At 48.7% G+C, this 26,623-nt stretch overlaps 1 protein-coding gene across 7 annotated transcripts in view; it reads right to left on the reverse strand.

The window, feature by feature from the left end:
• The window catches only part of Pka-C1 (Protein kinase, cAMP-dependent, catalytic subunit 1), an 894,574-nt gene that overhangs the window by 371,138 nt on the left and 496,813 nt on the right, over positions 1 to 26,623 (reverse strand). For all 7 annotated transcript variants that reach the window (XM_069307461.1, XM_069307460.1, XM_069307459.1 and 4 more), the window contains one exon: positions 21,008 to 21,463. In XM_069307461.1, coding sequence (XP_069163562.1) covers positions 21,008 to 21,463 — 456 coding nt within the window. The remainder of the gene's footprint in view (positions 1 to 21,007; positions 21,464 to 26,623) is intronic.

Here is a 26,623-nt window from a genome sequence, read left to right on the forward strand (position 1 = left end):
ATAATAACGAACTGGAGTGAATGATAGGGAAGGAAATTCAGGAATAATAGGGAAGAAAATGCAGAATAGAACCAGTGAAGAGCAGAGGTGCCATAGGCACAGAGAACACTGTATAAACATCAGAGGTCCGCGGTTGTTCAACACCCTCCCAGCGAGCATAAGAAATATTATTGTTTGAACAAACGTGGTCTTATTCAAGGAAAAAAATTAAGCCACTTTCCTGCAAATGGCGGACCAACCGGGTTGTTGTGAATGTGGGCCTGCGGGTCGCTCCAAGCAACAGCCTGGTGGACCAAGTTATCACAAATCAAGCCTCAACCCAAGCCGGGCTTGGGAAGCAGAACTTCCAGAAAACCCAGATATACACCAAGCATACTGCAGGTATACAACACCTAGGGACACCATACAGCAGGGGGAAATGTATTAAAGAAATACAAGGCTGGAACGGAGGCAAATACGTACAAAGAGTTCAAACATAGAGAAGACAAGTAGGTGGTAATAAGTCTGTCACTGAGCCCACTAGTACACGGAGGTTATCTTGAGATGATTTCGGGGCTTTAGTGTCCCCGCGGCCCGGTCCTCGACCAGGCCTCCACCCCCAGGAAGCAGCCCGTGACAGCTGTCTAACACCCAGGTACCTATTTACTGCTAGGTAACAGGGGCATAGGGTGAAAGAAACTCTGCCCATTGTCTCTCGCCGGCGCCCGGGATCGAACCCGGGGAGGGTACTGTCATGGTGTATTTGTTGTGAGTGGACACATCATGGTGAAATGGTGATATATGAGGTGTGAGTGAGCCATGGGGTAACTATGGATGATACACAGTATGTCTGTACTTTGTGGAAGTGTGGCACTGTGTCAAGTGTGTTGAACACGGTGCCTGGGTGGTGGTGGTGGCACTGTACCAGGTGTGTGGCACTGTGTCAGGTGTGTTGAACACGGTGCCTGGGTGGTGGTGGTGGCACTGTACCAGGTGTGTGGCACTGTGTCAGGTGTGTTCAACACGGTGCCTGGGTGGTGGTGGTGGCACTGTACCAGGTGTGTGGCACTGTGTCAGGTGTGTTCAACACGGTGCCTGGGTGGTGGTGGTGACACTGTACCAGGTGTGTGGCACTGTGTCAGGTGTGTTCAACACGGTGCCTGGGTGGTGGTGGTGGCACTGTACCAGGTGTGTGGCACTGTGTCAGGTGTGTTCAACACGGTGCCTGGGTGGTGGTGGTGGCACTGTACCAGGTGTGTGGCACTGTACCAGGTGTGTGGCACTGTGTCAGGTATGTTCAACACGGTGCCTGGGTGGTGGTGGTGGCACTGTACCAGGTGTGTGGCACTGTACCAGGTGTGTGGCACTGTGTCAGGTGTGTTCAACACGGTGCCTGGGTGGTGGTGGTGGCACTGTACCAGGTGTGTGGCACTGTACCAGGTGTGTGGCACTGTGTCAGGTGTGTTCAACACGGTGCCTGGGTGGTGGTGGTGGCACTGTACCAGGTGTGTGGCACTGTGTCAGGTGTGTTCAACACGGTGCCTGGGTGGTTGTGGTGGCACTGTACCAGGTGTGTGGCACTGTACCAGGTGTGTGGCACTGTGTCAGGTGTGTTCAACACGGTGCCTGGGTGGTGGTGGTGGCACTGTACCAGGTGTGTGGCACTGTGTCAGGTGTGTGGCACTGTGTCAGGTGTGTTCAACACGGTGCCTGGGTGGTGGTGGTGGCACTGTACCAGGTGTGTGGCACTGTGCCAGGTGTGTTCAAGATGATAACAGGGTCTAGGGGGAATGCCCATCACCACACCTATTTCTGATTGGTTCATTCAGATCCGTCAAGCAAGGGAACCACCTCATTTAGGTGTCAATATACGAGCGTGACGAGCTGTCAAGTCTTGGCGGGGCCCATGGGGGCCCTCACCACGATGGGAGCCCTCACCACGATGGGAGCCCTCACCACGATGGGAGCCCTCACCACAATGGTGGCCCCTCACCATGATGGTGGCCCTCACCACGATGGTGGCTCTCACCACGATGGTGGCCCCTCACCACGAAGGGGCCCCTCACAACGATGGGGGCCCTCACCACAATGGGTAGTGACAGCATCATGGACCCCATGACAGTACCAGTACCATGGACCCCATGACAGTACCAGCACCATGGACCCCATGACAGTACCAGCATCTTTCGCCAAGTTGAGAAAGACAAAACTAGGAAGTGTAAAGATAGCTGGGTAGAGTATCTTATCTAAGTGAAGCATCTGTCTCATCGCTACACTGACTCAGAGTATCTTATCTAAGTGAAGCATCTGTCTCATCACTACACTGACTCAGAGTATCTTATCTAAGTGAAGCATCTGTCTCATCGCTACACTGGCTCAGAGTATCTTATCTAAGTGAAGCATCTGTCTCATCACTACACTGACTCAGAGTATCTTATCTAAGTGAAGCATCTGTCTCATCACTACACTGACTCAGAGTATCTTATCTAAGTGAAGCAGCTGTCTCATCACTACACTGACTCCGAGTATCTTATCTAAGTGAAGCAGCTGTCTCATCACTACACTGACTCCGAGTATCTTATCTAAGTGAAGCAGCTGTCTCATCACTACACTGACTCAGAGTATCTTATCTAAGTGAAGCATCTGTCTCATCACTACACTGACTCAGAGTATCTTATCTAAGTGAAGCAGCTGTCTCATCACTACACTGACTCAGAGTATCTTATCTAAGTGAAGCATCTGTCTCATCACTACACTGACTCAGAATATCTTATCTAAGTGAAGCATCTGTCTCATCACTGCACTGACTCAGAGTATCTTATCTAAGTGAAGTATCTGTCTCATCACTACACTGACTCAGAGTATCTTATCTAAGTGAAGCATCTGTCTCATCACTACACTGACTCAGTGTAGTGATGAGACAGCTGACTTTTTGAGGAGGCAATCACTGAACGCTCTGAAATATAAGACAAACCTTGCTACTTTTTGTTTACTTAAAAATTCGCACTTGTCACTTAGATAAATGAAAGTTTTTGTTGTGGAGTGACTTGCAAGACGTCAGCCAAGAACACTGACGTCCCCAGAAGAGTCAAGTCTGCCATCAAATAGTGAAGTTCAAATGTGTTTATTAAGAGTTCTGGGGCTACGAGGCTGTCTCCTAGTAGTCGTAACCACATTACATCACTCACACTCAAGTCTAGATGAAGTTTGTATTGAGTTTCATACAAGTTTTTTTTAGAACTGTAGGCCGAGGCTTGCCCTGGTCAGGTGGGACCTGGGGCCAGATTCACGAAAGCAGTTACACAAGCACTTACGAACGTGTACATCTTTCCTTAATCTTTGACGGCTTTGGTTACATTTATTAAACAGTTTACAAGCATGAAAACTTCCCATTCAACTGTTGTTATTGTTATAAACAGCCTCCTGGTGCTTCGGAGCTCATTAACTGTTTAATAATTGGAAACAAAGCCGCCAAAGATTGAGAAAAGTACAGATTCGTAAGTGTTTGCGTAAGTGCTTTCGTGAATCTGGCCCCTGGAGTCCCCCACTCCTTGCCCCTCCCCTGTTGTGCTATATCACCCCCCACCCCTGTTGTGCTGTATCACCCCCACCCCCACCCCCATCACCCACCCTTCTACTACTCCTGTCACCACCACCACCACCACCACCACCCTTACCACTATTCCTGCACAAGTACTTGCCTATCAGTTAGCTAACAGTGACTGCGGGGGAAGTGAGGCTAGCTCTATGGCCCGCCTACTAGCCTGGTTGTATGTCTTATCATTTAACTATCCTGACGTTCCAATTCTGCTTCATGTCTGGTAATAGTTGTTGATGGAGGTGGCTTCCACAACTTGTCAGTTCATTCCACCTGCTGAGCACCCACACAGGGCGGGAGTATTGTCTTACATTTCCTTGACTAAATTGCGTTTCCGCTTGTGAACGCTCGTCCAACTCACTTTCAATTTGAAGAGGCTATTCTTGTCCACATTGTCTATTCTCCACAGTATCTTGTATGATGTGATCATATCTCCTTTTTTCCTCTAGGATTGTGTGATTTAGTCCCAATAGCATATTCTCGTAGCTTAACCCTCTTAACTCCGGTACTAATCTTGTTACAAACTTCTGTACTTTTCAATTTTTATTTTATGCTTCACAAAGTGCGGGTTCCATGCCGGTGCTGCACACTCCAGCACTGGTCTAATACATGGTGTGTAGACTGCCCTGAAGGAGTCCCATTTAAGTTTCCAAACTATATTCTAATGTTGCCAGCGTCCCATATGCTGCTGATGTTACCCTGGTTGTGTGTGTGCCTCCGCTGGGAGCGTCGGGATTATATCCACTCTCAGGATGTCTCTCTTTCCGTGGCCTGTAGTTACCTTGCCCGTATGGCAGAGACTCCAACTGTCTTCTCTTTATTACCTTACACTTGCTGGGATTGAACTCTAGCAACTGCTTGTTTGCCGCACCCTGACCAAGTGTTAATCCCAAGACGAGGACCTGCTCTGACCTGTAAAATTGGTACCTTAAACTACCGGGAGCCGGTCGGCCGAGCGGACAGCACACTGGCCTTGTGATCCTGTGGTCCTGGGTTCGATCCCAGGCGCCGGCGAGAAACAATGAGCAGAGTTTCTTTCACCCTATGCCCCTGTTACCTAGCAGTAAAATAGGTACCTGGGTGTTAGTCAGCTGTCACGGGCTGCTTCCTGGGGGTGGAGACCTGGTCGAGGACCGGGCCGCGGGGACACTAAAAAGCCCCGAAATCATCTCAAGATAACCTCAAGATAACCGGTGATTGTGACGTCATGCATTAACCCCCCCCCCAGCCTCCGCCTAACAGCAAGAAACAATACTATTAACCTGTTAATATTGCACATGCTTAATTAGGTATTACCTGTTGAAGTACGTCATTAATTAGCGTGCAAAGCTGCTCGTTAACAAGACCGTGACTACGGCCAAGGTATCGTCAAGGATTACCTACAATGATGGTTTAGTCTGGGAATGAAAATGCTTGTAATGAGGGGTAATTATCCCAGAGTAACTAGGCCCTTTAGGGTGAATAGCCACTGAGCGTATATTTACTATTCGTACCTGCAGGACCAAGCTCTTGGACCCCGACTTTCAAGCCGACGGTTGTCTAATGTCCAACTGAACTTTCACTATCATATCCACTACATATATTTCTCTCTAACATGCACATATATCCTGTCTAACTCCCAGGTAGCTTTTTACTACTGCTAGGTGAACAGGTGCAAAAGGTGAAAGAAACTCTTCCCATTGGTTTGGGCAGAATTTCTGTCATTACGATCTTTGGATTACGACACCCGAACGCTGTCAGCTCGGCCACCAGGCCTTGTGTGTATTCAGCTATTTGTGGCTGCAGGGCCGAGCGTTAGCTCCTGGACCCCGCTACATGTCCACGACCGTTGATGGTCGCTGACGTCCTCACTGGTGAGTGGTGAGTGTACTCACGGGTCGCCTCCTGTCTGTCAAGACCTGAGTCACTCTGGTGAGTCAAGATCACTCACGGTGTAAGGTCACTCACTGTGTAAGATCCCCTCACTGTGTAAGATCCCTCACTGTGTAAGATCCCCTCACTGTGTAAGATCACTCACTGTGTAAGATCCCTCACTGTGTAAGATCCCCTCACTGTGTAAGATCCCCTCACTGTGTAAGATCACTCACTGTGTAAGATCCCTCACTGTGTAAGATCACTCACTGTGTAAGATCCCTCACTGTGTAAGATCCCTCACTGTGTAAGATCACTCACTGTGTAAGATCCCTCACTGTGTAAGATCACTCACTGTGTAAGATCCCTCACTGTGTAAGATCCCCTCACTGTAAGATCCCTCACTGTGTAAGATCCCTCACTGTGTAAGATCCCTCACTGTGTAAGATCACTCACTGTGTAAGATCACTCACTGTGTAAGATCCCCTCACTGTGTAAGATCCCCTCACTGTGTAAGATCACTCACTGTGTAAGATCCCTCACTGTGTAAGATCACTCACTGTGTAAGATCCCCTCACTGTGTAAGATCACTCACTGTGTAAGATCACTCACTGTGTAAGATCACTCACTGTGTAAGATCCCCTCACTGTGTAAGATCACTCACTGTGTAAGATCACTCACTGTGTAAGATCCCCTCACTGTGTAAGATCACTCACTGTGTAAGATCCCCTCACTGTGTAAGATCACTCACTGTGTAAGATCTCTCACTGTGTAAGATCACTCACTGTGTAAGATCACTCACTGTGTAAGATCCCCTCACTGTGTAAGATCACTCACTGTGTAAGATCACTCACTGTGTAAGATCACTCACTGTGTAAGATCCCCTCACTGTGTAAGATCACTCACTGTGTAAGATCACTCACTGTGTAAGATCACTCACTGTGTAAGATCACTCACTGTGTAAGATCCCCTCACTGTGTAAGATCACTCACTGTGTAAGATCCCCTCACTGTGTAAGATCACTCACTGTGTAAGATCTCTCTCTGTGTAAGATCACTCACTGTGTAAGATCACTCACTGTGTAAGATCCCCTCACTGTGTAAGATCCCTCTCTGTGTAAGATCACTCACTGTGTAAGATCCCCTCACTGTGTAAGATCACTAACTGTGTAAGATCCCTCACTGTGTAAGATCCCCTCACTGTGTAAGATCACTCACTGTGTAAGATCCCTCACTGTGTAAGATCCCTCACTGTGTAAGATCCCTCACTGTGTAAGATCTCTCACTGTGTAAGATCACTCACTGTGTAAGATCCCTCACTGTGTAAGATCCCTCACTGTGTAAGATCCCTCACTGTGTAAGATCACTCACTGTGTAAGATCACTCACTGTGTAAGATCCCTCACTGTGTAAGATCCCTCACTGTGTAAGATCCCTCACTGTGTAAGATCTCTCACTGTGTAAGATCACTCACTGTGTAAGATCCCCTCACTGTGTAAGATCACTCACTGTGTAAGATCCCTCACTGTGTAAGATCACTCACTGTGTAAGATCACTCACTGTGTAAGATCCCCTCACTGTGTAAGATCCCTCACTGTGTAAGATCTCTCACTGTGTAAGATCACTCACTGTGTAAGATCACTCACTGTGTAAGATCCCCTCACTGTGTAAGATCCCTCTGTGTAAGATCACTCACTGTGTAAGATCCCCTCACTGTGTAAGATCACTAACTGTGTAAGATCCCTCACTGTGTAAGATCCCCTCACTGTGTAAGATCTCTCACTGTGTAAGACCCATCACCAGGTATAAGACCCATCACCAGGTGTAAGACCCACCACCAGGTATAAGACCCATCACCAGGTATAAGACCCACCACCAGGTATAAGACCCACCACCAGGTATAAGACCCACCACCAGGTATAAGACCCACCACCAGGTATAAGACCCACCACCAGGTATAAGACCCACCACCAGGTATAAGACCCACCTTACCTTGAGGTTACCTTGCCTTGAGGTGCTTCCGGGGCTTAGTGTCCCCGCGGCCCGGTCGTCGACCAGGCCTCCTGGTTGCTGGACTGATCAACCAGGCTGTTAGACGCGGCTGCTCGCAGCCTGACGTATGAGTCACAGCCTGGTTGATCAGGTATCCTTTGGAGGTGCTTATCCAGTTCTCTCTTGAACACTGTGAGGGGTTTGCCAGTTATGCCCCTTATGTGTAGTGGAAGCGTGTTGAACAGTCTCGGGCCTCTGATGTTGATAGAGTTCTCTCTCAGAGTACCTGTTGCACCTCTGCTTTTCAACGGGGGTATTCTGCACATCCTGCCATGTCTTCTGGTCTCATGTGGTGTTATTTCTGTGTGCAGGTTTGGGACCAGCCCCTCAATTATTTTCCACGTGTAAATTATTATGTATCTCTCCCGCCTGCGCTCAAGGGAGTACAGATTTAGGCTCTTTAGTCGGTCCCAGTAATTTAGATGTTTTACTGAGTGGATTCTAGCAGTAAAGGATCTCTGCACGCTCTCTAGGTCAGCAATTTCTCCAGCTTTGAAAGGTGCTGTCATTGTGCAGCAGTACTCCACTCTAGATAGCACAAGCGTTTTGAAAAGTATCATCATCGGTATAGCATCTCTAGTGTGAAAAGTTCTTGTTATCCAACCTGTCATTTTTCTTGCAGTTGTGACGGCTACTTTATTGTGTTCTTTAAAGGTAAGGTCTTCCGACATGAGTACACCCAGGTCCTTTACATTGCCTTTTCGTTCTATGTTATGATTTGCCTGCGTTTTGTACGTGGTTTCTGTTTTTATATTTTCAATTTTTCCGTAGCGCATGAGCTGAAACTTATCCTCGTTGAATACCATATTATTTTCTGTAGCCCATAGAAAGACCTGATCTACATCTGATTGGAGGTTTGCCGTGTCCTCTATGTTGCCAACTCTCATGAAAATCCTAGTGTCATCTGCAAAGGATGATACAGTGCTATAGGTTGTGTTCTGGTCTATGTCCGATATGAGGATGAGAAAAAGTACTGGAGCAAGCACAGTACCCTGGGGGACTGAGCTCTTCACGGTTGATGGGCTGGATTTTATTTTGTTGACTATTACACATTGGGTTCTGTCAGTCAGGAAATTGTAGATCCATCTGCCTATTTTCCCGGTAATTCCTTTTGAACGCATTTTATGTGCAATAACACCATGGTCACATTTATCAAAAGCTTTTGCGAAATCTGTGTAAATTACATCAGCGTTTTGTTTGTCTTCCATAGCATCTAATGCCATATCATAGTGGTCCAGCAACTGTGACAGGCAAGAGCGCCCTGTTCTGAAACCATGTTGTCCGGGGTTATGGAGATGCTGTGATTCCATGTATTTTGTGATCTTACTTCTTAGCACTCTCTCAAAAATTTTTATGATGTGCGATGTTAGTGCTATCGGTCTGTAATTTTTTGCCTCTGCCTTATTTCCTCCTTTATGGAGTGGTGCTATCTCTGCTGTTTTTAGTATGTCAGGGATAACGCCAGTATCTAGACTTTGTCTCCACAGAATGTGAAGGGCCTGCGATAGTGGTTTTTTACAGTTCTTGATGAATATGGAGTTCCAAGAATCCGGGCCTGGTGCAGAGTGCATAGGCATACTGTTTATGGCTTCTTCAAAATCTAGTGGGGATAGGGCGACGTCTGATATGTGATTTGTTGTTGGTATCATATCCATGAAAAATTCATTTGGGTTATCAATCTTTAGTGCATTTAATGGCTCACTGAAAACAGAGTCGTACTGCTTCCTCAGTAACTCGCTCATTTCTTTGTTGTCATCTGTGAAAGTTCCATCTCCCTTTCGCAGGGGCCCGATACTAGATGTGGTTTTTGATCTTGATTTTGCATAGGAGAAAAAATATTTCGGATTTCTCTCTATTTCACTGATGGCCTTTTGCTCTCTTTGCCTCTCCTGGGTTTTGTATGATTCTTGTAGCTTGAGTTCAATTGTTTCTATTTCTCTACCTAACCTTCTTCGCCGTTCTTGAGATAGGGTGCGACTCTCAAGTTGTTCCGCGATTCGTTTTCTTCGCCTATATAGGGAACGACGTTCCCGTTCCAATCTGCATCTCTTTCTCTTTTTTCTTAGGGGTATGCGGTTTGAACATATTTCTAGTGCTACTGAGCTTATTTTTTCCAGGCACTGGTTCAGGTTTGCATTTCCTAGCTGTTCTTCCCAGTTTATTTCTGTGAAGTCCTGGTTTATTTGCTCCCAGTTTATCCGTTTATTATTGAAGTTGAATTTGCTGAAATCTCCTCCACCGGGAATCTGGACTGGTTTTGAAGGTCCATTTCCCATGGTTGTCAGAACTTCAATTAAGTTGTGATCTGAGTAACAGGTATTTGTAATCATTATGTTCCCGATCAACTCATCATTATTAGTGAAGATGAGGTCCAGCGTGTTCTCCTTCCTAGTTGGTTCTACTATTTGCTGGTTTAAGGCAAACCTATCGCACATCCGTAGCAGGTCATTTGCATGTGCCTGCTCATTTAGGCTACTTCCTGGTATTCTTTCAGATATTACTGTATTAGCTGCTAGCTGGAGCTGCTATGCTCCAGCTAGCTGGAGCTGCTATGAGCTGAGGTGGTGTGAGCCCACCACCAGGTATAAGACCCACCACCAGGTATAAGACCCACCACCAGGTAAGACCCACCACCAGGTATAAGACCCACCACCAGGTATAAGACCCACCACCAGGTATAAGACCCACCACCAGGTATAAGACCCACCACCAGGTATAAGACCCACCACCAGGTATAAGACCCACCACCAGGTATAAGACCCACCACCAGGTATAAGACCCACCACCAGGTATAAGACCCATCACCAGGTATAAGACCCACCACCAGGTATAAGACCCACCACCAGGTATAAGACCCACCACCAGGTATAAGACCCACCACCAGGTATAAGACCCACCACCAGGTATAAGACCCACCACCAGGTATAAGACCCATCACCAGGTATAAGACCCACCACCAGGTATAAGACCCACCACCAGGTATAAGACCCATCACCAGGTATAAGACCCGCCACCAGGTATAAGACCCACCACCAGGTATAAGACCCATCACCAGGTATAAGACCCACCACCAGGTATAAGACCCACCACCAGGTATAAGACCCACCACCAGGTATAAGACCCACCACCAGGTATAAGACCCACCACCAGGTGAGAGTGAGAGAGAGAGGAGGGAGGGAGTGAGAGAGAGTGAGAGAGAGAGAGAGAGTGAGAGAGAGAGAGAGTGAGAGAGAGGAGGGAGGGAGTGAGAGAGAGAGAGAGAGAGAGAGAGAGAGAGAGAGAGAGAGAGAGAGAGAGAGAGAGAGAGAGTGAGAGAGAGAGAGAGAGAGAGAGAGAGAGAGAGAGAGAGAGAGAGAGAGAGAGAGTGAGAGAGAGAGAGAGAGTGAGAGAGAGAGGAGGGAGGGAGTGAGAGAGAGAGAGAGAGAGAGAGAGAGAGAGAGAGAGAGAGAGAGAGAGAGAGAGAGAGAGAGAGAGAGAGAGAGAGAGAGAGAGAGAGAGAGAGGAGAGGGAGTGAGAGAGAGGAAGGAGAGAGAGAGAGAGAGAGAGAGAGAGGAGAGGGAGTGAGAGAGAGGAAGGAGAGAGAGAGAGAGAGAGAGGAGAGGGAGTGAGAGAGAGGAGGGAGGGAAATAGGGGGGGGAGGGGTATTACCACCAGTAATAAGTGGGTCTGCAGCTCCTGGTAAACGCTGGGCCCCGGCACAAACCCGCTCAAGCGTTACCAAGCTCTTCTTTATATATATATATTTCTTTTCCGTTGTAAATTACCGCTGGAGCGGAAGTTCTGAAAACGTGAGCTCCAGTCCATTAGTTTTTCGTATCGTGATTTCCCCCCCCCCCCCCGGACCCCCCTCATAGGGGGGGGGGGAGATGGGCTAACAACCCCCCCCCTCCCACCTTTTATAGGAGTAAAGTCGAGCAGCTGTGAAGAACAAGCTGGAGAAATATAGAATATAGCGAGCTATATCAGGTGAATTCCCCTCGCTGCCACCATTTGTAATATCACTAACAATAACAATAAGCAAATCAACTGGAGCCAGGGCATAATAATAATAATAATAATAACTATTGCAATTTATATATAGTTTAAAATACATTTGGAGTTTGGAATTATAATGGTTTATATAAGAGAGCCCTTAGAGCCGAGGCCGCTCCGGGCGGGTCGGAATATGACACAGAAAACGGACCACACATGAGGGGAGACTAATGAGTTACACAGACGCTGGCTTGAGCGTCGCAAGGAAAAGTCTTGTAAATGTAAATGTCGACGATGCCTACAGGAACGTTGATTCTCCCGGAAACCTATTTATTTGAACAGACCCATTAGGTGAAAGGAAACGTATCCAACCATTTCTGTCTCGCCCGGGAATCTAACCCGGGATTCCTGATTGTGAATCGAGAATGGAGCCAACTGTACAAGAGACCCTACAGGATTGGCTAACTCAGACACCATTAATCCTCATTAAATAGTTGTTTAAACAATTAAAATGAACAAATATATAATTATAAAACTCTGCTCTACTTCTCACGTACAGGACAAGAGCGCTTCAACACGTTCCTTCAGCTGTACAAACGTTCTTACAATGTCGCCTTTACTACCCCACTCCACTTAATGCACACCATTAACACACACCACAGTGTGAACGTAGAGTGTGAACGTGTAGTGTGTGAAAGTGTAGTGTGAACGTGTAGTGTGTGAACGTGAAGCGTGTGAACGTGTAGTGTGAACGTGTAGTGTGAACGTCTTGACAGTTTAAACGTGTCACGTACTGACAGTTAAGATATTAACTGTTCTACTTCCGGTCACTACACACTGAGTGTGTAGTGACTACAGTCACTCCTGCCCCCCCCCCTCCCTCCCTGCCTGCCTGCCTACCTTCCCTCCTCCTTCCCTCCTTGCCTATTTACCTACCTACCTCCCTCCCTCCCTGCCTCGGTGAGTGTGTAGGATGTGTACCGTCTAGCCCATGTGGTTAGCCCAACCACTTTGGCTGAACAGTAGAGCGACTGTCTCGCTTCATGCAGGTCGGCGTTCAATTCCCGACCGTCCAAGTGGTTGGGCACCAATCCTTTCCCCTGTCCCATCCCAAATCCTTATCCTGACCCCTTCCCAGTGCTATACAGTCGTAATGGCTTTACGCTTTCTCCCGATAGTTCGATTCCCTTTCCTCCCTCCCTGTCTATCTACTTCCCTTCCTCCCTGCCTACCTACCTCCTACCTTCCGGGGAGTGTGTAGTGCTTGAGGAAGGACCTGACGGCTAAATGAACAACGCTCGGTGTTCGTAGTCCTACGGGTCCGGTCCGGGTTCGATCCCCGGCGGAGGCGAAAACAAATGGGCAGAGTTTCTTTCACAAAGATGCGTCTGTTCAACTAGCAGTAAAAAAGGTACCTGGGAGATAGACTGCTGCTACACCTGCTTGATACCTGGTTGATGGGGTTCTGGGAGTTCTACTCCCCAAGCCCGGCCCGAGGCCAGGCTCGACTTGTGAGAGTTTGGTCCACCAGGCTGTTGCTTGGAGCGGCCCGCAGGCCCACATTCCCACCACAGCCTGGTTGGTCCGGAACTTCTCTTAGAAAACAGTCCAGTTTTCTCTTGAAGATGTCCACGGTTGTTCCGGCAATATTTCTTATGCTCGCTGGGAGGACGTTGAACAACCGCGGACCTCTGATGTTTATACAGTGTTCTCTGATTGTGCCTATGGCACCTCTGCTCTTCACTGGTTCTATTCTGCATTTTCTTCCATATCGTTCACTCCAGTACGTTGTTATTTTACTGTGCAGATTTGGGACCTGGCCCTCCAGTATTTTCCATGTGTATATTATTTGGTATCTCTCTCGTCTCCTTTCTAGAGAGTACATTTGGAGAGCTTTGAGACGATCCCAATAATTTAGGTGTTTTATCTCATCTATGTATGCCGTATATGTTCTCTGTATTCCCTCTATTTCAGCAATCTCTCCTGCTCTGAAGGGGGAAGTGAGTACTGAGCAGTACTCAAGACGGGACAACACAAGTGACTTCAAAAGTACAACCATTGTGATGGGATCCCTGGATTTGAAAGTTCTCGTAATCCATCCGATCATTTTTCTGGCTGACGCAATATTTGCTTGGTTATGCTCCCTAAACGTTAGATCGTCGGACATCATTATTCCCAAATCCTTGACATGCTGTTTTTCTACTATGGGAAGATTCGATTGTGTTTTGTACCCTGTATTATGTTTAAGGTCCTCATTTTTGCCATACCTGAGTACCTGAAATTTATCACTGTTAAACATCATGTTATTTTCTGCTGCCCAATCGAAAACTTTGTTGACATCTGCTTGTAATTTTTCAATGTCTTCAGTAGAGGTAATTTTCATGCTGATTTTTGTGTCATCTGCGAAGGATGACATGAAGCTGTGACTTGTATTTTTGTCTATATCTGATATGAGAATAAGGAACAGTAGCGGTGCAAGGACTGTACCTTGAGGTACAGAGCTTTTAACTGCGCTTGGACTCGATTTTAATTGATTGACTGTTACTCTTTGTGTTCTGTTCGACAGGAAATTAAGTATCCAGCGTCCTACTTTTCCAGTTATTCCCACAGTTACAGGCTGCTTCCTGGGGATGAGTGTGTTAAAAGTTGGATTAAGGACCTGCCCGAAACGCTACGCGTACTAGTGGCTGTACAAGAATGTTAGTACTCTTGTGTGTGTGTGTGTGTGTGTATATATAATATACATACATATATATATATATATATATATATATATATATATATATATATATATATATATATATATATATTAGTAGCAGTCTTTCTTGTAAACATGTGTGTTGAATGTTGAATATGAAAGGGTAAGATTAATAATTCTAACACGAATCTTCTAAATATTTCTTACGTTCTTCGTCACTGTCGAGGGTAATTGATAAATTAACTCTCCAAAATTCATTCTTTATTTCTAGTCTGACGCCTGAACGCGTTTCGTAATGTTTATTACATTGTCAAAGACTTAGTTTACACATAAAATACATCATACTTATACTCGTTTTGGGTGAGGTGACATGGTACAAAAGTTTTGGGTGAGGTGACATGGTACAAAAGTTTTGGGTGAGGTGACAGAGCTTATGCCAGAACATGAATCAATGGGTATAAACGGTCCGTCTAATTACCAGAAGCTACCACAAGCTACACGAGCTTCAGAAAGCTTCCTGGCAATACCTTAGTAATGAATAAATATGATATATTTACTCATTATAATGTTGGTGCTGAATGTACAACACGAAAAAACATAATTTTAATCTGAAAAAGTATCCTTTTATAAAGAAATTAGACGAAAATAAAAAGCTGGTGACGCCAAATCAAGTCGACGATCCAAGCTTCGGTTAGGTTAGGTTTGGTTTGGTTAAGTTAGGTTAGGTTAAGTTAGGTTAGGTTAGTTCTGCCTAACCTAACATATCATATTTATTCATTATACTAACGTATTGCCAGGAAGCTTTGTGAAGCTTGTGTAAATTAGACGGACCCGGTATAAATTGGGTATGAAAATATAAGAATGGAAGTAACTGCAGAAGGTCTATTGGCCTATACTTCCTCTTGCTACTTCTACGTTGGTTTGAGGTCTTGAAGTGGGTAGAATATAGTTGTGCATTAATTGGCTGTTTATTGCTGGTGTTGACTTTTTGATGTGTAGTGCCTCGCTGATGTCGAGTCTCCTGCTATCGCTGTATTTATCGATGATTTCTGTGTTGCTTGTTAAGATTTCTCTGGTGATGGTCTGGTTGTGGGAAAAGATTATATGTTCCTTGATGGAGCCCTGTTGTTTGTGCATAGTTAATCGCCTAGAAAGAGACGTTGTTGTCTTGCCTATATGTACTGAGTTCTTTGGGGCTTACAGTCCCCAAGCGGGCATGTGAAGGCCTAGACGACGTTGGTCTCCTTCAAGGCGTTCTGTGTGGTGTCTGGGGAGTTTTCCATGAGTAGGTTGGCCGTTTTTTTGTTTTGTAGTGAATTGTCAATTGTATTTTCTGATTTTTGTCTGTAGGGATAACGTTTCTATCAATAATGTCTTTCAGGACCCTTTCCTCCGTTTTATGAGCTGTCGAAACGCTGTTCCTGTAAAACAGTGTAATAGGTTATCTTGAGGTTATCTTGAGATGATTTCGTTTTTTTTAGTGTCCCCGCGGCCCGGTCCTCGACCAGGCCTCCACCCCCAGGAAGCAGCCCGTGACAGCTGACTAACACCCAGGTACCTATTTTACTGCTAGGTAACAGGGGCATAGGGTGAAAGAAACTCTGCCCAATGTTTCTCGCCGGCGCCTGGGATCGAACCCAGGACCACAGGATCACAAGTCCAGCGTGCTGTCAGCTGTGTAGGGGGTACAAGTGCCTACCCGCTGCCCTGCCCATTGTTGCGCCTGCCTCTCCCCTCCACCGCGGGACACTCTAAGCCAACCTGATACTGCCAACCCAACCCTCTCTATTTTCTCTCCAAACAAACCCAGTAAGAGATCATTTCTGCCTCTTACCCTCCCCTTCTTCCCATTACTTATTTATCTTATACCAGACCTGGTCCCGGCAGTGGCCAGGTCCACTCGGCGCCCGCTCCACCCCAAAAGGTTCCGGTGGACCAGGGTGGACCAGGGTGGACCAGGGTGGACCGGGGTGGACCAGGGTGGGCCGGGGTGGATCTCTCCTCAGAACATGGGATTTGCATGTGAATAGATAATATGAGAAACTGAAAAAAACTCTGAAAAAAACATGAATTTAGACTTCATGGGGGTGGAAATGGGAGCCTTAAGCGGGCAATGGACCCGACCCTGACCCTCCTATGAAGGTGTCCCTACCACCCACTAGTCACCCTGTAAAGTTGGATGAGGCAAGCCACGAGACCAGAACGCCTGGATGAATTTGAAGAAAGTAGAACAGTGCAACTGGAACTAGCAGGTCCATTGTTCATCACAATGAAATGTGCGAAGTAAAACATGTGTATGGGGCAAGTAACAAAGTCAGTAGACTAACAGATGTTGTCACAGCTCGTATAAGACTTGGCTACATGTATCTCTGGCAGTTGGGCTTGTAACTATAGCTTGTTTACATCTAGATGAAGTAAAGTGTAAAGTGTGTGGACAAAGACAGGGACACACACTCGAACACTATATCTTGGATTGTAGTAAAATTGAGCCATTTAGAGATAAATCTAAGCTCACTCTGTATGATATGGCAACCTATCTTATTACCATGGATAAATTACCTGAAATCCTTGCACTGTATCCACATTTCGCTTCCAGTAGATGAACGACATATGAGATTCAGAAACAAGTAGTGTATTGTGAAGACTAATAATAAACAGAAGCTTCCCTATGACTCTGTAATATCCCCATTGGTCAAACTATTATGTATTAGCGATAAGACCTACCATTAATGTATAATGACCTACTGTAAATATATAGCTCTTGAAATAGCACTCTCTCTGTAACTAGCTGACATTGTAACCATAAGGTGTGAAGGATAGATGGAATTGTTTATGTAATAATCTAAGAGGAGGTCTGATAAAGACCTTTTGTGCCCTCTGTAATGCTTTTTGCGCTACCGCTCACAGGATGAGTATGGGGTGCACAATAAACTAGCCGCCCCCGGCGGCAACAATCAATTAACGAGCGTCTGTCCTCAACCCCTTGGACAGACAGACAGACAGACAGACAGACAGACAGACAGACAGACAGACAGACAGACAGATAACCTCCTATTTGAAGGTATCCCCAACCCCTCCGTCCCTCAAATCCTTACATAAACACCTCTTAACTGACTCCAATCATCAATACATCCACATGAATCCATATGTATCCACATATATCCACACTATACAAAATGGCGTCCACGACCCGTTGAGACAACCACTGTACTGTACTCTACGGTCTCCTTGACGTTCTCAAGGTCCTGGTTCGACTCCCGGATGCCCGTTCTCACGTGGTTGAAAATTATACACCCAACCCACACACACACCTGACAAGCACCAACCCCCCCACACACACACACCTGATAAGCACCCAACCCACACACTTGAAAATCGAGAAAATAACAATGTTTTTGGACCAAGGGGAACCCCTTATCAGCGCCTGAAATATTTCTGCCGATTCTAATGACCCAAGGTCTACATAAAGGGCTTCTGACCCCCCCCCCCTGCCCCCACAACCCCAATTACAACCCCCCTCACCACAACCACCCTGCATGGGGAGTGGTCGTCACCTACCCACCTATCCTCTCAACTAACACCTCGCCGTCTTGTAACTAACGTTACAAAGGCAACCTATTAAGAAATGGCTAAACAAAAGTTACATTTTCTCTCCATCGGACTCGATAAGTTAGGTTACCTTGGTTACCTTGAGGTTACCTTGAGGTGCTTCCGAAGCTTAGCGTCCCCGCGGCCCGGTCGTCGACCAGGCCTCAGGTGGGGTTGTTTGGGCTCGTTACAGTTCCTGGTTAGACTAAAACGTCGGAGTTTTGACGGAAAGGTTACATGGAGACTTAACTAAACACCATTAAGGTGTTTAGTTGTGTTTTATTTAATATTTTACATAGAACATGAGTCAGCCAGACAGGATTTTGAGAGGCGCCAGGTTGTCTGACCATCTTGAGATTATCTTGAGATGATTTCGGGGCTTTTTAGTGTCCCCGCGGCCCGGTCCTCGACCAGGCCTCCACCCCCAGGAAGCAGCCCGTGACAGCTGACTAACACCCAGGTACCTATTTACTGCTAGGTAACAGGGGCATAGGGTGAAAGAAACTCTGCCCATTGTTTCTCGCCGGCGCCTGGGATCGAACCCAGGACCACAGGATCACAAGTCCAGCGTGCTGTCCGCTCGGCCGACCGGCTCACCAGGTGTTAAGATGTTAAGGTGACTTATTTCCTGTTTTCCAACGGAAGGTGTTGTGTGATTTCAGGGGCAGACAGCCGTAGTGGTCTCAATGTCTTGTGTGGCGATACACATGGTATGTTGATCTTGACATAGTGAACGCTAAGTCAAATTGCTTCAATTATGATACCTATCATGTTAAATACACTTGATTAACTTACTTTTTTAACCTGACTTTAATTGCGTTCCCTAGATCTTGGATTTTCTGATATATTGCAAGCTAGAGTGTGGAGGAGCACTCTGAGCTTACTGGCTTACAGAGTATGAGTACATGCTTACAGCAGATACAGTTGATACAGGCTAAAGTGATACCAACTTAGAGTACAGACAAGTTTCATTCCTCGTCTTGGATGTACTGAACTAGACCGGATGGTGGCAGCCTTTTTCTACCTTCTACTCTTCTACCTTCTACTCCTCTCCGTGTTCTCAGTCTTTCCCTCCGTTTCTTGTCAAACTTTCCCTTCCACTACACATAAGGGGCATAACTGGCCGACCCCTCACAGTGTTCAAGAGAGTACTGGATAAACACCTCCAAAGGATACCTGATCAACCAGGCTGTGACTCATACGTCAGGCTGCGAGCAGCCGCGTCCAACAGCCTGGTTGATCAGTCCAGCAACCAGGAGGCCTGGTCGACGACCGGGCCGCGGGGACACTAAGCCCCGGAAGCACCTCAAGGTAACCTCAAGGTAGGTAAGGTAACCTCAAGGTAAGGTAACCTCACCTGACCACTGCTCGCTACTCTCAAACTCCTTCCCTTACTCCTCCCTCTCTACCTCCCTCACCTCATACCTTCACACATTACTTCATTTTCCATTTCGTTTTCACTATTTCCATTACGAAACACTTGGCTGGAGGCTGGATCTCTGCCTCGTTAAGAGGGAAGAGATGAAGGAGCATCATCATTAGACGAGGATAATTTATTCTCAGGTGAGAGAGGTGAGAGACAGGGTAAAGGGGGGGGGGGTGAACGAAGCAAGGATGCACGTAGAAGGATGGGAATGGAGGAGGACAAGAGAATAAAGGTGATAGGAAAAGGAGAACTATGGGAGAGAGAGGTTGAGGGGAAGGGGGGAAGAGAGAGGGAGGGGGAAAGATAAGGAAGGAGGGAAGAGAGATAGGGAGGGGGGAAGAGAGATAGGAAGGGTGGGAAGAGAGATAGGAAGGGTGGGAAGAGAGATAGGAAGGGTGGGAAGAGAGATAGGAAGGGTGGGAAGAGAGATAGGGAGGGTGGGGAGAGATAGGGAGGGTGGGAAGGGAGATAGGAAAGGGAAAGAGATGGGGGGGGGGAAGAGAGATAAGGAGGGGGAAAAGTAGATAGAGAGGGGGGAGAGATAGGGAGGGGGGATGAAAGATAGGGAGGGGGAAGAGACAGAGAGAGAGAGAGAGAGAGAGAGAGAGAGAGAGAGAGAGAGAGAGAGAGAGAGAGAGAGAGAGAGAGAGAGAGAGAGAGAGAGAGAGAGAGAGAGGGAGGGGTACAAGAGAGGGGTGACCAGTCCATCTTGTTACCAACGGGCCATCCCAGAAAGTTCCATTTTCTTTTATAACTCAATATCCCCCAGAAGATGTGTTTTCCCCTTGTTCATCCCCACTCTTCCCCCTTGGCCTGGTATCACTACCGGGGGGACCACAACCCGGTCCTCCCCTCAACACACTATGTCCTCCCCTTCCATTTCCCCATTTCCCCCAGAATTACACTTTTTGTACCCAGCTCAGCGCCGGGTGCCACCAGCGCCATCTATGTAAACACCGCACTCAACACAAGTGTCTTATTTTGACTTCGTGAAGGAACAGTAATATATCCGGTGTGGTTGGTCTCTGGGGGACCACTGTGGCGGCCCTCACGGCTTGTGTCAGAGGTGTCGACACGGCTGTCGTAGCCTGTGTTAAGAGGTGACACGGCTGTCGTAGCCTGTGTCAAGAGGTGACACGGCTGTCGTAGCCTGTGTTAAGAGGTGACACGGCTGTCGTAGCCTGTGTCAAGAGGTGTCGACACGGCTGTCGTAGCCTGTGTTAAGAGGTGACACGGCTGTCGTAGCCTGTGTCAAGAGGTGTCGACACGGCTGTCGTAGCTTGTGTTAAGAGGTGACACGGCTGTCGTAGCCTGTGTCAAGAGGTGACACGGCTGTCGTAGTCTGTGTCAAGAGCTGACACGGCTGTCGTAGCCTGTGTCAAGAGGTGTCGACACGGCTGTCGTAGCCTGTGACAAGAGGTGACACGGCTGTCGTAGCCTGTGTCAAGAGGTGTCGACACGGCTGTCGTAGCCTGTGTCAAGAGGTGACACGGCTGTCGTAGCCTGTGTCAAGAGGTGACACGGCTATCGTAGCCTGTGCCAAGAGGTGACACGGCTGTCGTAGTCTGTGTCAAGAGGTGACACGGCTGTCGTAGTTTGTGTCAAGAGGTGACACGGCTGTCGTAGCCTGTGTTAAGAGGCTACGACAAAAACATGTGAAAATGGGAATCTTGTCAAAATGATAGGGAAAACGTGTCAAAATGATAGGGGAAAAGTGTCAAAATGAGAAGGGAAACGTGTCAAAATTGAGAGGGGAAACGTGTCAAAATGAGAGGGGGGGAAACGTGTCAAAATTGAGAGGGGAAACATGTCAGAAAGAGTGGACCAAATAAGAGCGGTACTCACCTTCAAAGGGCTTGTCGACGGGCTTGTCGCGTGGCATAACTAGAGGGTTGATGGAGTTGGACTTGGGTGGGCGTGACTGGATGGAGTCCCGGGCGTGGAGACTGATGTCGGGCGTGCTCGAGTCCCTCTTGATGTTGATGAAGTTGAAGGGGTCCTTGCCGGGGTCGCGGGAGTCCTTCTTGCTGCCTGAGGACTCCTTGCTGCGGCTCCGTCCGCTACCCGACGAGTCCTTCTGCGGGAATATCACGCTATGGGATGACGTTATGGAGCCTCCTCCGCCACCACCCACGGACTGGTTGGGTGCGGGCGGGTGTGGGGCGGCTGTGATGGGCGTGGGCGTGGCAGGGGCGGCCACGGCAGGGGCGGCCGGCTGCAGCGACGGGGCAGGGGTGCCGTTGATGGGCCGGAAGACTGTCCCCACCACCCCTTCTGTAGGGGTCGCCGCGCCCTTCTTCCCTGTAACCACAGAAAACGGAACCAGGTTAATATTTATTAACATTTTAACATGGCCACACATTTTAACATGGCCACACAATTTAACATGGCCACACATTTTAACATGGTCACACATTTTAACATGTCACACATTTTACAATGGCCACACATTTTAACATGGCCACACATTTTAACATGGCCACACATTTTAACATGGCCACACAATTTAACATGGCCACACATTTTAACATGGCCACACATTTTAACATGGCCACACATTTTAACATGTCACACATTTTAACATGGTCACACATTTTAACATGTCACACATTTTACAATGGCCACACATTTTAACATGGCCACACATTTTAACATGGCCACACATTTTAACATGGCCACACATTTTAACATGGCCACACATTTTAACATGGCCACACATTTTAAATTGGTTTCAGCTAAAAAAGAAGAAAATGTGAAAGCAAGAGGTAAGAAAAATATATCATTGTTAAGAACTAGAGATAAATCTTGAGGAGGAAGACATATAGCTTACACTGTGTCTTACAAGATGCACAGACAAGCAAGACGCTACCTTGGCTTACCTTACCAATTATATAAAAGTAAACTGAGTTACCTACTGTGCCTGTATCTGTTAACAAAATGTCTGACTAAAGATGGAGGCTATAGATGCATGGGGCCAGCCTTATTAAACTTTGCAGGGTGACAAACAGGTGTTAGGGGACTATCATAGGCGGCTGTCAACCGTGGCAACTTTTCTCACTAGACAACCATGGCAACTTTTCTCACTAGGCAACCAAATCTCGGTGAACTTACTCTGCCCCTTGAGGATCTTCCCTACCCTTCACCACCTTCCCCGCCCTTCACCACCTTCCCTGCCCTTCTCCACCTTCCCTACCCTTCACCACCTTCCCTACCCTTCACCACCTTCCCTACCCTTCACCACCTTCCCTACCCTTCACCACCTACCCTACCCTTCACCACCTTCCCTGCCCTTCACCACCTTCCCCGCCCTTCACCACCTTCCCTGCCCTTCACCACCTTCCCTGCCCTTCACCACCTTCCCTACCCTTCTCCACCTTCCCTACCCTTCTCCACCTTCCCTACCCTTCACCACCTTCCCTACCCTTCACCACCTTCCCTACCCTTCTCCACCTTCCCTACCCTTCACCACCTTCCCTGCCCTTCTCCACCTTCCCTACCCTTCACCACCTTCCCTACCCTTCACCACCTTCCCTACCCTTCACCACCTTCCCTACCCTTCACCACCTTCCCTACCCTTCACCACCTTCCCTACCCTTCACCACCTTCCCCACCCTTCACCACCTTCCCTGCCCTTCACCACCTTCCCTACCCTTCACCACCTTCCCTACCCTTCACCACCTTCCCTACCCTTCACCACCTTCCCTACCCTTCACCACCTTCCCTACTCTTCACCACCTTCCCTGCCCTTCACCACCTTCCCTACTCTTCACCACCTTCCCTACCCTTCACCACCTTCCCTGCCCTTCACCACCTTCCCTACCCTTCACCACCTTCCCTACCCTTCACCACCTTCCCTACCCTTCACCACCTTCCCTACCCTTCTCCACCTTCCCTGCCCTTCACCACCTTCCCTACCCTTCACCACCTTCCCTGCCCTTCACCACCTTCCCTGCCCTTCACCACCTTCCCTACCCTTCACCACCTTCCCTGCCCTTCACCACCTTCCCTGCCCTTCACCACCTTCCCTGCCCTTCACCACCTTCCCTGCCCTTCACCACCTTCCCTACCCTTCACCACCTTCCCTGCCCTTCACCACCTTCCCTGCCCTTCACCACCTTCCCTGCCCTTCACCACCTTCCCTACCCTTCACCACCTTCCCTACCCTTCACCACCTTCCCTGCCCTTCACCACCTTCCCTACCCTTCACCACCTTCCCTACCCTTCACCACCTTCCCTACCCTTCACCACCTTCCCTACCCTTCACCACCTTCCCTACTCTTCACCACCTTCCCTGCCCTTCACCACCTTCCCTACTCTTCACCACCTTCCCTACCCTTCACCACCTTCCCTGCCCTTCTCCACCTTCCCTACCCTTCACCACCTTCCCTACCCTTCACCACCTTCCCTACCCTTCACCACCTTCCCTACCCTTCACCACCTTCCCTACCCTTCACCACCTTCCCTACCCTTCACCACCTTCCCTACCCTTCACCACCTTCCCTACCCTTCACCACCTTCCCTACCCTTCACCACCTTCCCTACCCTTCACCACCTTCCCTACCCTTCACCACCTTCCCTACCCTTCACCACCTTCCCTACCCTTCACCACCTTCCCTACCCTTCTCCACCTTCCCTACCCTTCACCACCTTCCCTGCCCTTCACCACCTTCCCTGCCCTTCACCACCTTCCCTACCCTTCACCACCTTCCCTACCCTTCACCACCTTCCCTGCCCTTCTCCACCTTCCCTACCCTTCACCACCTTCCCTACCCTTCACCACCTTCCCTACCCTTCACCACCTTCCCTACCCTTCACCACCTTCCCTACCCTTCACCACCTTCCCTACCCTTCACCACCTTCCCTACCCTTCACCACCTTCCCTACCCTTCACCACCTTCCCTACCCTTCACCACCTTCCCTGCCCTTCACCACCTTCCCTACCCTTCACCACCTTCCCTACCCTTCACCACCTTCCCTGCCCTTCACCACCTTCCCTACCCTTCACCACCTTCCCTACCCTTCACCACCTTCCCTACCCTTCACCACCTTCCCTACCCTTCACCACCTTCCCTACCCTTCACCACCTTCCCTACCCTTCACCACCTTCCCTGCCCTTCACCACCTTCCCTACCCTTCACCACCTTCCCTACCCTTCACCACCTTCCCTACCCTTCACCACCTTCCCTACCCTTCACCACCTTCCCTACTCTTCACCACCTTCCCTGCCCTTCACCACCTTCCCTACCCTTCACCACCTTCCCTACCCTTCACCACCTTCCCTACCCTTCACCACCTTCCCTACCCTTCACCACCTCTAACCTCCAAGGTGTTAAGTCATCAGGAGCGACGTTAACTGCTCCACGCTCGCAGTCACAAACAGCAGTTCGAAGCGTCCCCACGGCTCCTCCTCTCTTACAGCACCACTAACTGACGTTCATTATATATTGGATAATCAATCACACATTGTCTCAAAAATGATTAGAGCAACAAACTACAGCGCTGTAACGAGTGCCTGGGAACGAGCACACAGCGAAGATGAGCATTGTCAGAGGAAAGGGCCAAGCCATTACGACTATATAGCACTGGGAAGGGGTCAGGATAAGGGTTTAGGATGGGACGGGGGAAAGGAATGGTGCCCAACCCCTTGTGGACGGTCGGGGATTGAACGCCGACCTGCATGAAGCGTTGTATATGAGAGTGAGATAACCTGGCACTGAGTTAACAGTGTGTGAAGCAACTTAATGGCGTACAGTGACTGCCTTTTGAGGCGAGTCTACAAATAAATAGATTAAGGTTTAATGAATGAGTTAGCAGACATAACCGCCTTGGCCCTGGCACGTATCCCTCAGTGGTATACGACATACCCGCCCGAGTATACCTCTCCCGGGTATACCCGACGGAGCAGTCGTCTCTAAAAATACATCTGTGGAGAGCACAGGGTAAAAACGGCTCGCTAAATATAAGCCAGAAGTATATATGGAAATGAGGAGGAAATATCTACACAGGTTTAGCCTGGCTTGGCTTTGTCCTCCGGAGTATATTTGGGCAGCCCGGCCGAGTCTGTCACCCAGGGCGGGCAGGTGGGTGGTGGGAGACAACACTGGCATGGGAGGAGAATTTATAGGGACGGGGGAGGGGGTAAGAGAGTGGGAGGGGGGGTAAGAGTGGGGAGGGGGGTAAGAGTGTGGGGAGGGGGGGGGGGTAAGAGAGTGGGGAGGGGGGGTAAGAGAGTGGGGAGGGGGGGTAAGAAAGTGGGAGGGGGGGTAAGAGATTAGGGGGAGGGGGGGGGGGGAAAGAGACTAGGGGAGGGGGGTAAGAGATTGGGAGGGGGGGGTAAGAGAATGCGGGAAGGCGGGGGGCGGGGGGAGAAGGTATGAGAGGGGTTAACACGGGCTGAGAGCGTGCCATAATGGCAAGAGGAGGGGGGGAGGGGGGAGCCATAATGGGAAGGGGGGGGGTGGCGGGGTCACCACCCCCCACCATGCAGACTCTCACACCATATTCAATTATTTGTCGACGCTCAGCGCTGTGTCGATGTCCTAGATGGCTCACCCTACAAGGTGGCTCATCCTACAAGATGGCTCACCCTACAAGGTGGCTCACCCTACAAGGTGGCTCACCCTACAAGGTGGCTCACCCTACAAGGTGGCTCACCCTACAAGATGACTCACCCTACAAGGTGGCACACCCTACAAGGTGGCTCACCCTACAAGGTGGCTCACCCTACAAGGTGGCTCACCCTACAAGGTGGCTCACCCTACAAGGTGGCTCACCCTACAAAGTGGCTCACCCTACAAGGTGGCTCACCCTACAAGGTGGCTCACCCTACAAGGTGGCTCACCCTACAAGGTGGCTCACCCTACAAGGTGGCTCACCCTACAAAGTGGCTCACCCTACAAGGTGGCTCACCCTACAAGGTGGCTCACCCTACAAAGTGGCTCACCCTACAAGATGGCTCACCCTACAAGGTGGCTCACCCTACAAGATGGCTCACCCTACAAGGTGGCTCACCCTACAAGGTGGCTCATCCTACAAGGTGGCTCACCCTACAAGGTGGCTCACCCTACAAGGTGGCTCACCCTACAAGGTGGCTCACCCTACAAGATGGCTCACCCTACAAGGTGGCTCACCCTACAAGATGGCTCACCCTACAAGGTGGCTCACCCTACAAGGTGGCTCACCCTACAAGGTGGCTCACCCTACAAGATGGCTCACCCTACAAGATGGCTCATCCTACAAGATGGCTCACCTTACAAGGTGGCTCACCCTACAAGGTGGCTCACCCTACAAGATGGCTCTACAAGATGGCTCACCCTACAAGGTGGCTCACCCTACAAGATGACTCACCCTACAAGATGACTCACCCTACAAGATGGTTCATCCTACAAGATGGCTCACCCTATAAGATGGCTCACCCTATAAGATGGCTCACCCTACAAGATGGCTCACCCTACAAGATGA

This window comes from Procambarus clarkii, chromosome 60 (assembly GCF_040958095.1).
Source record: "Procambarus clarkii isolate CNS0578487 chromosome 60, FALCON_Pclarkii_2.0, whole genome shotgun sequence".
NCBI classification, from domain to species: Eukaryota; Metazoa; Arthropoda; class Malacostraca; order Decapoda; family Cambaridae; genus Procambarus; species Procambarus clarkii.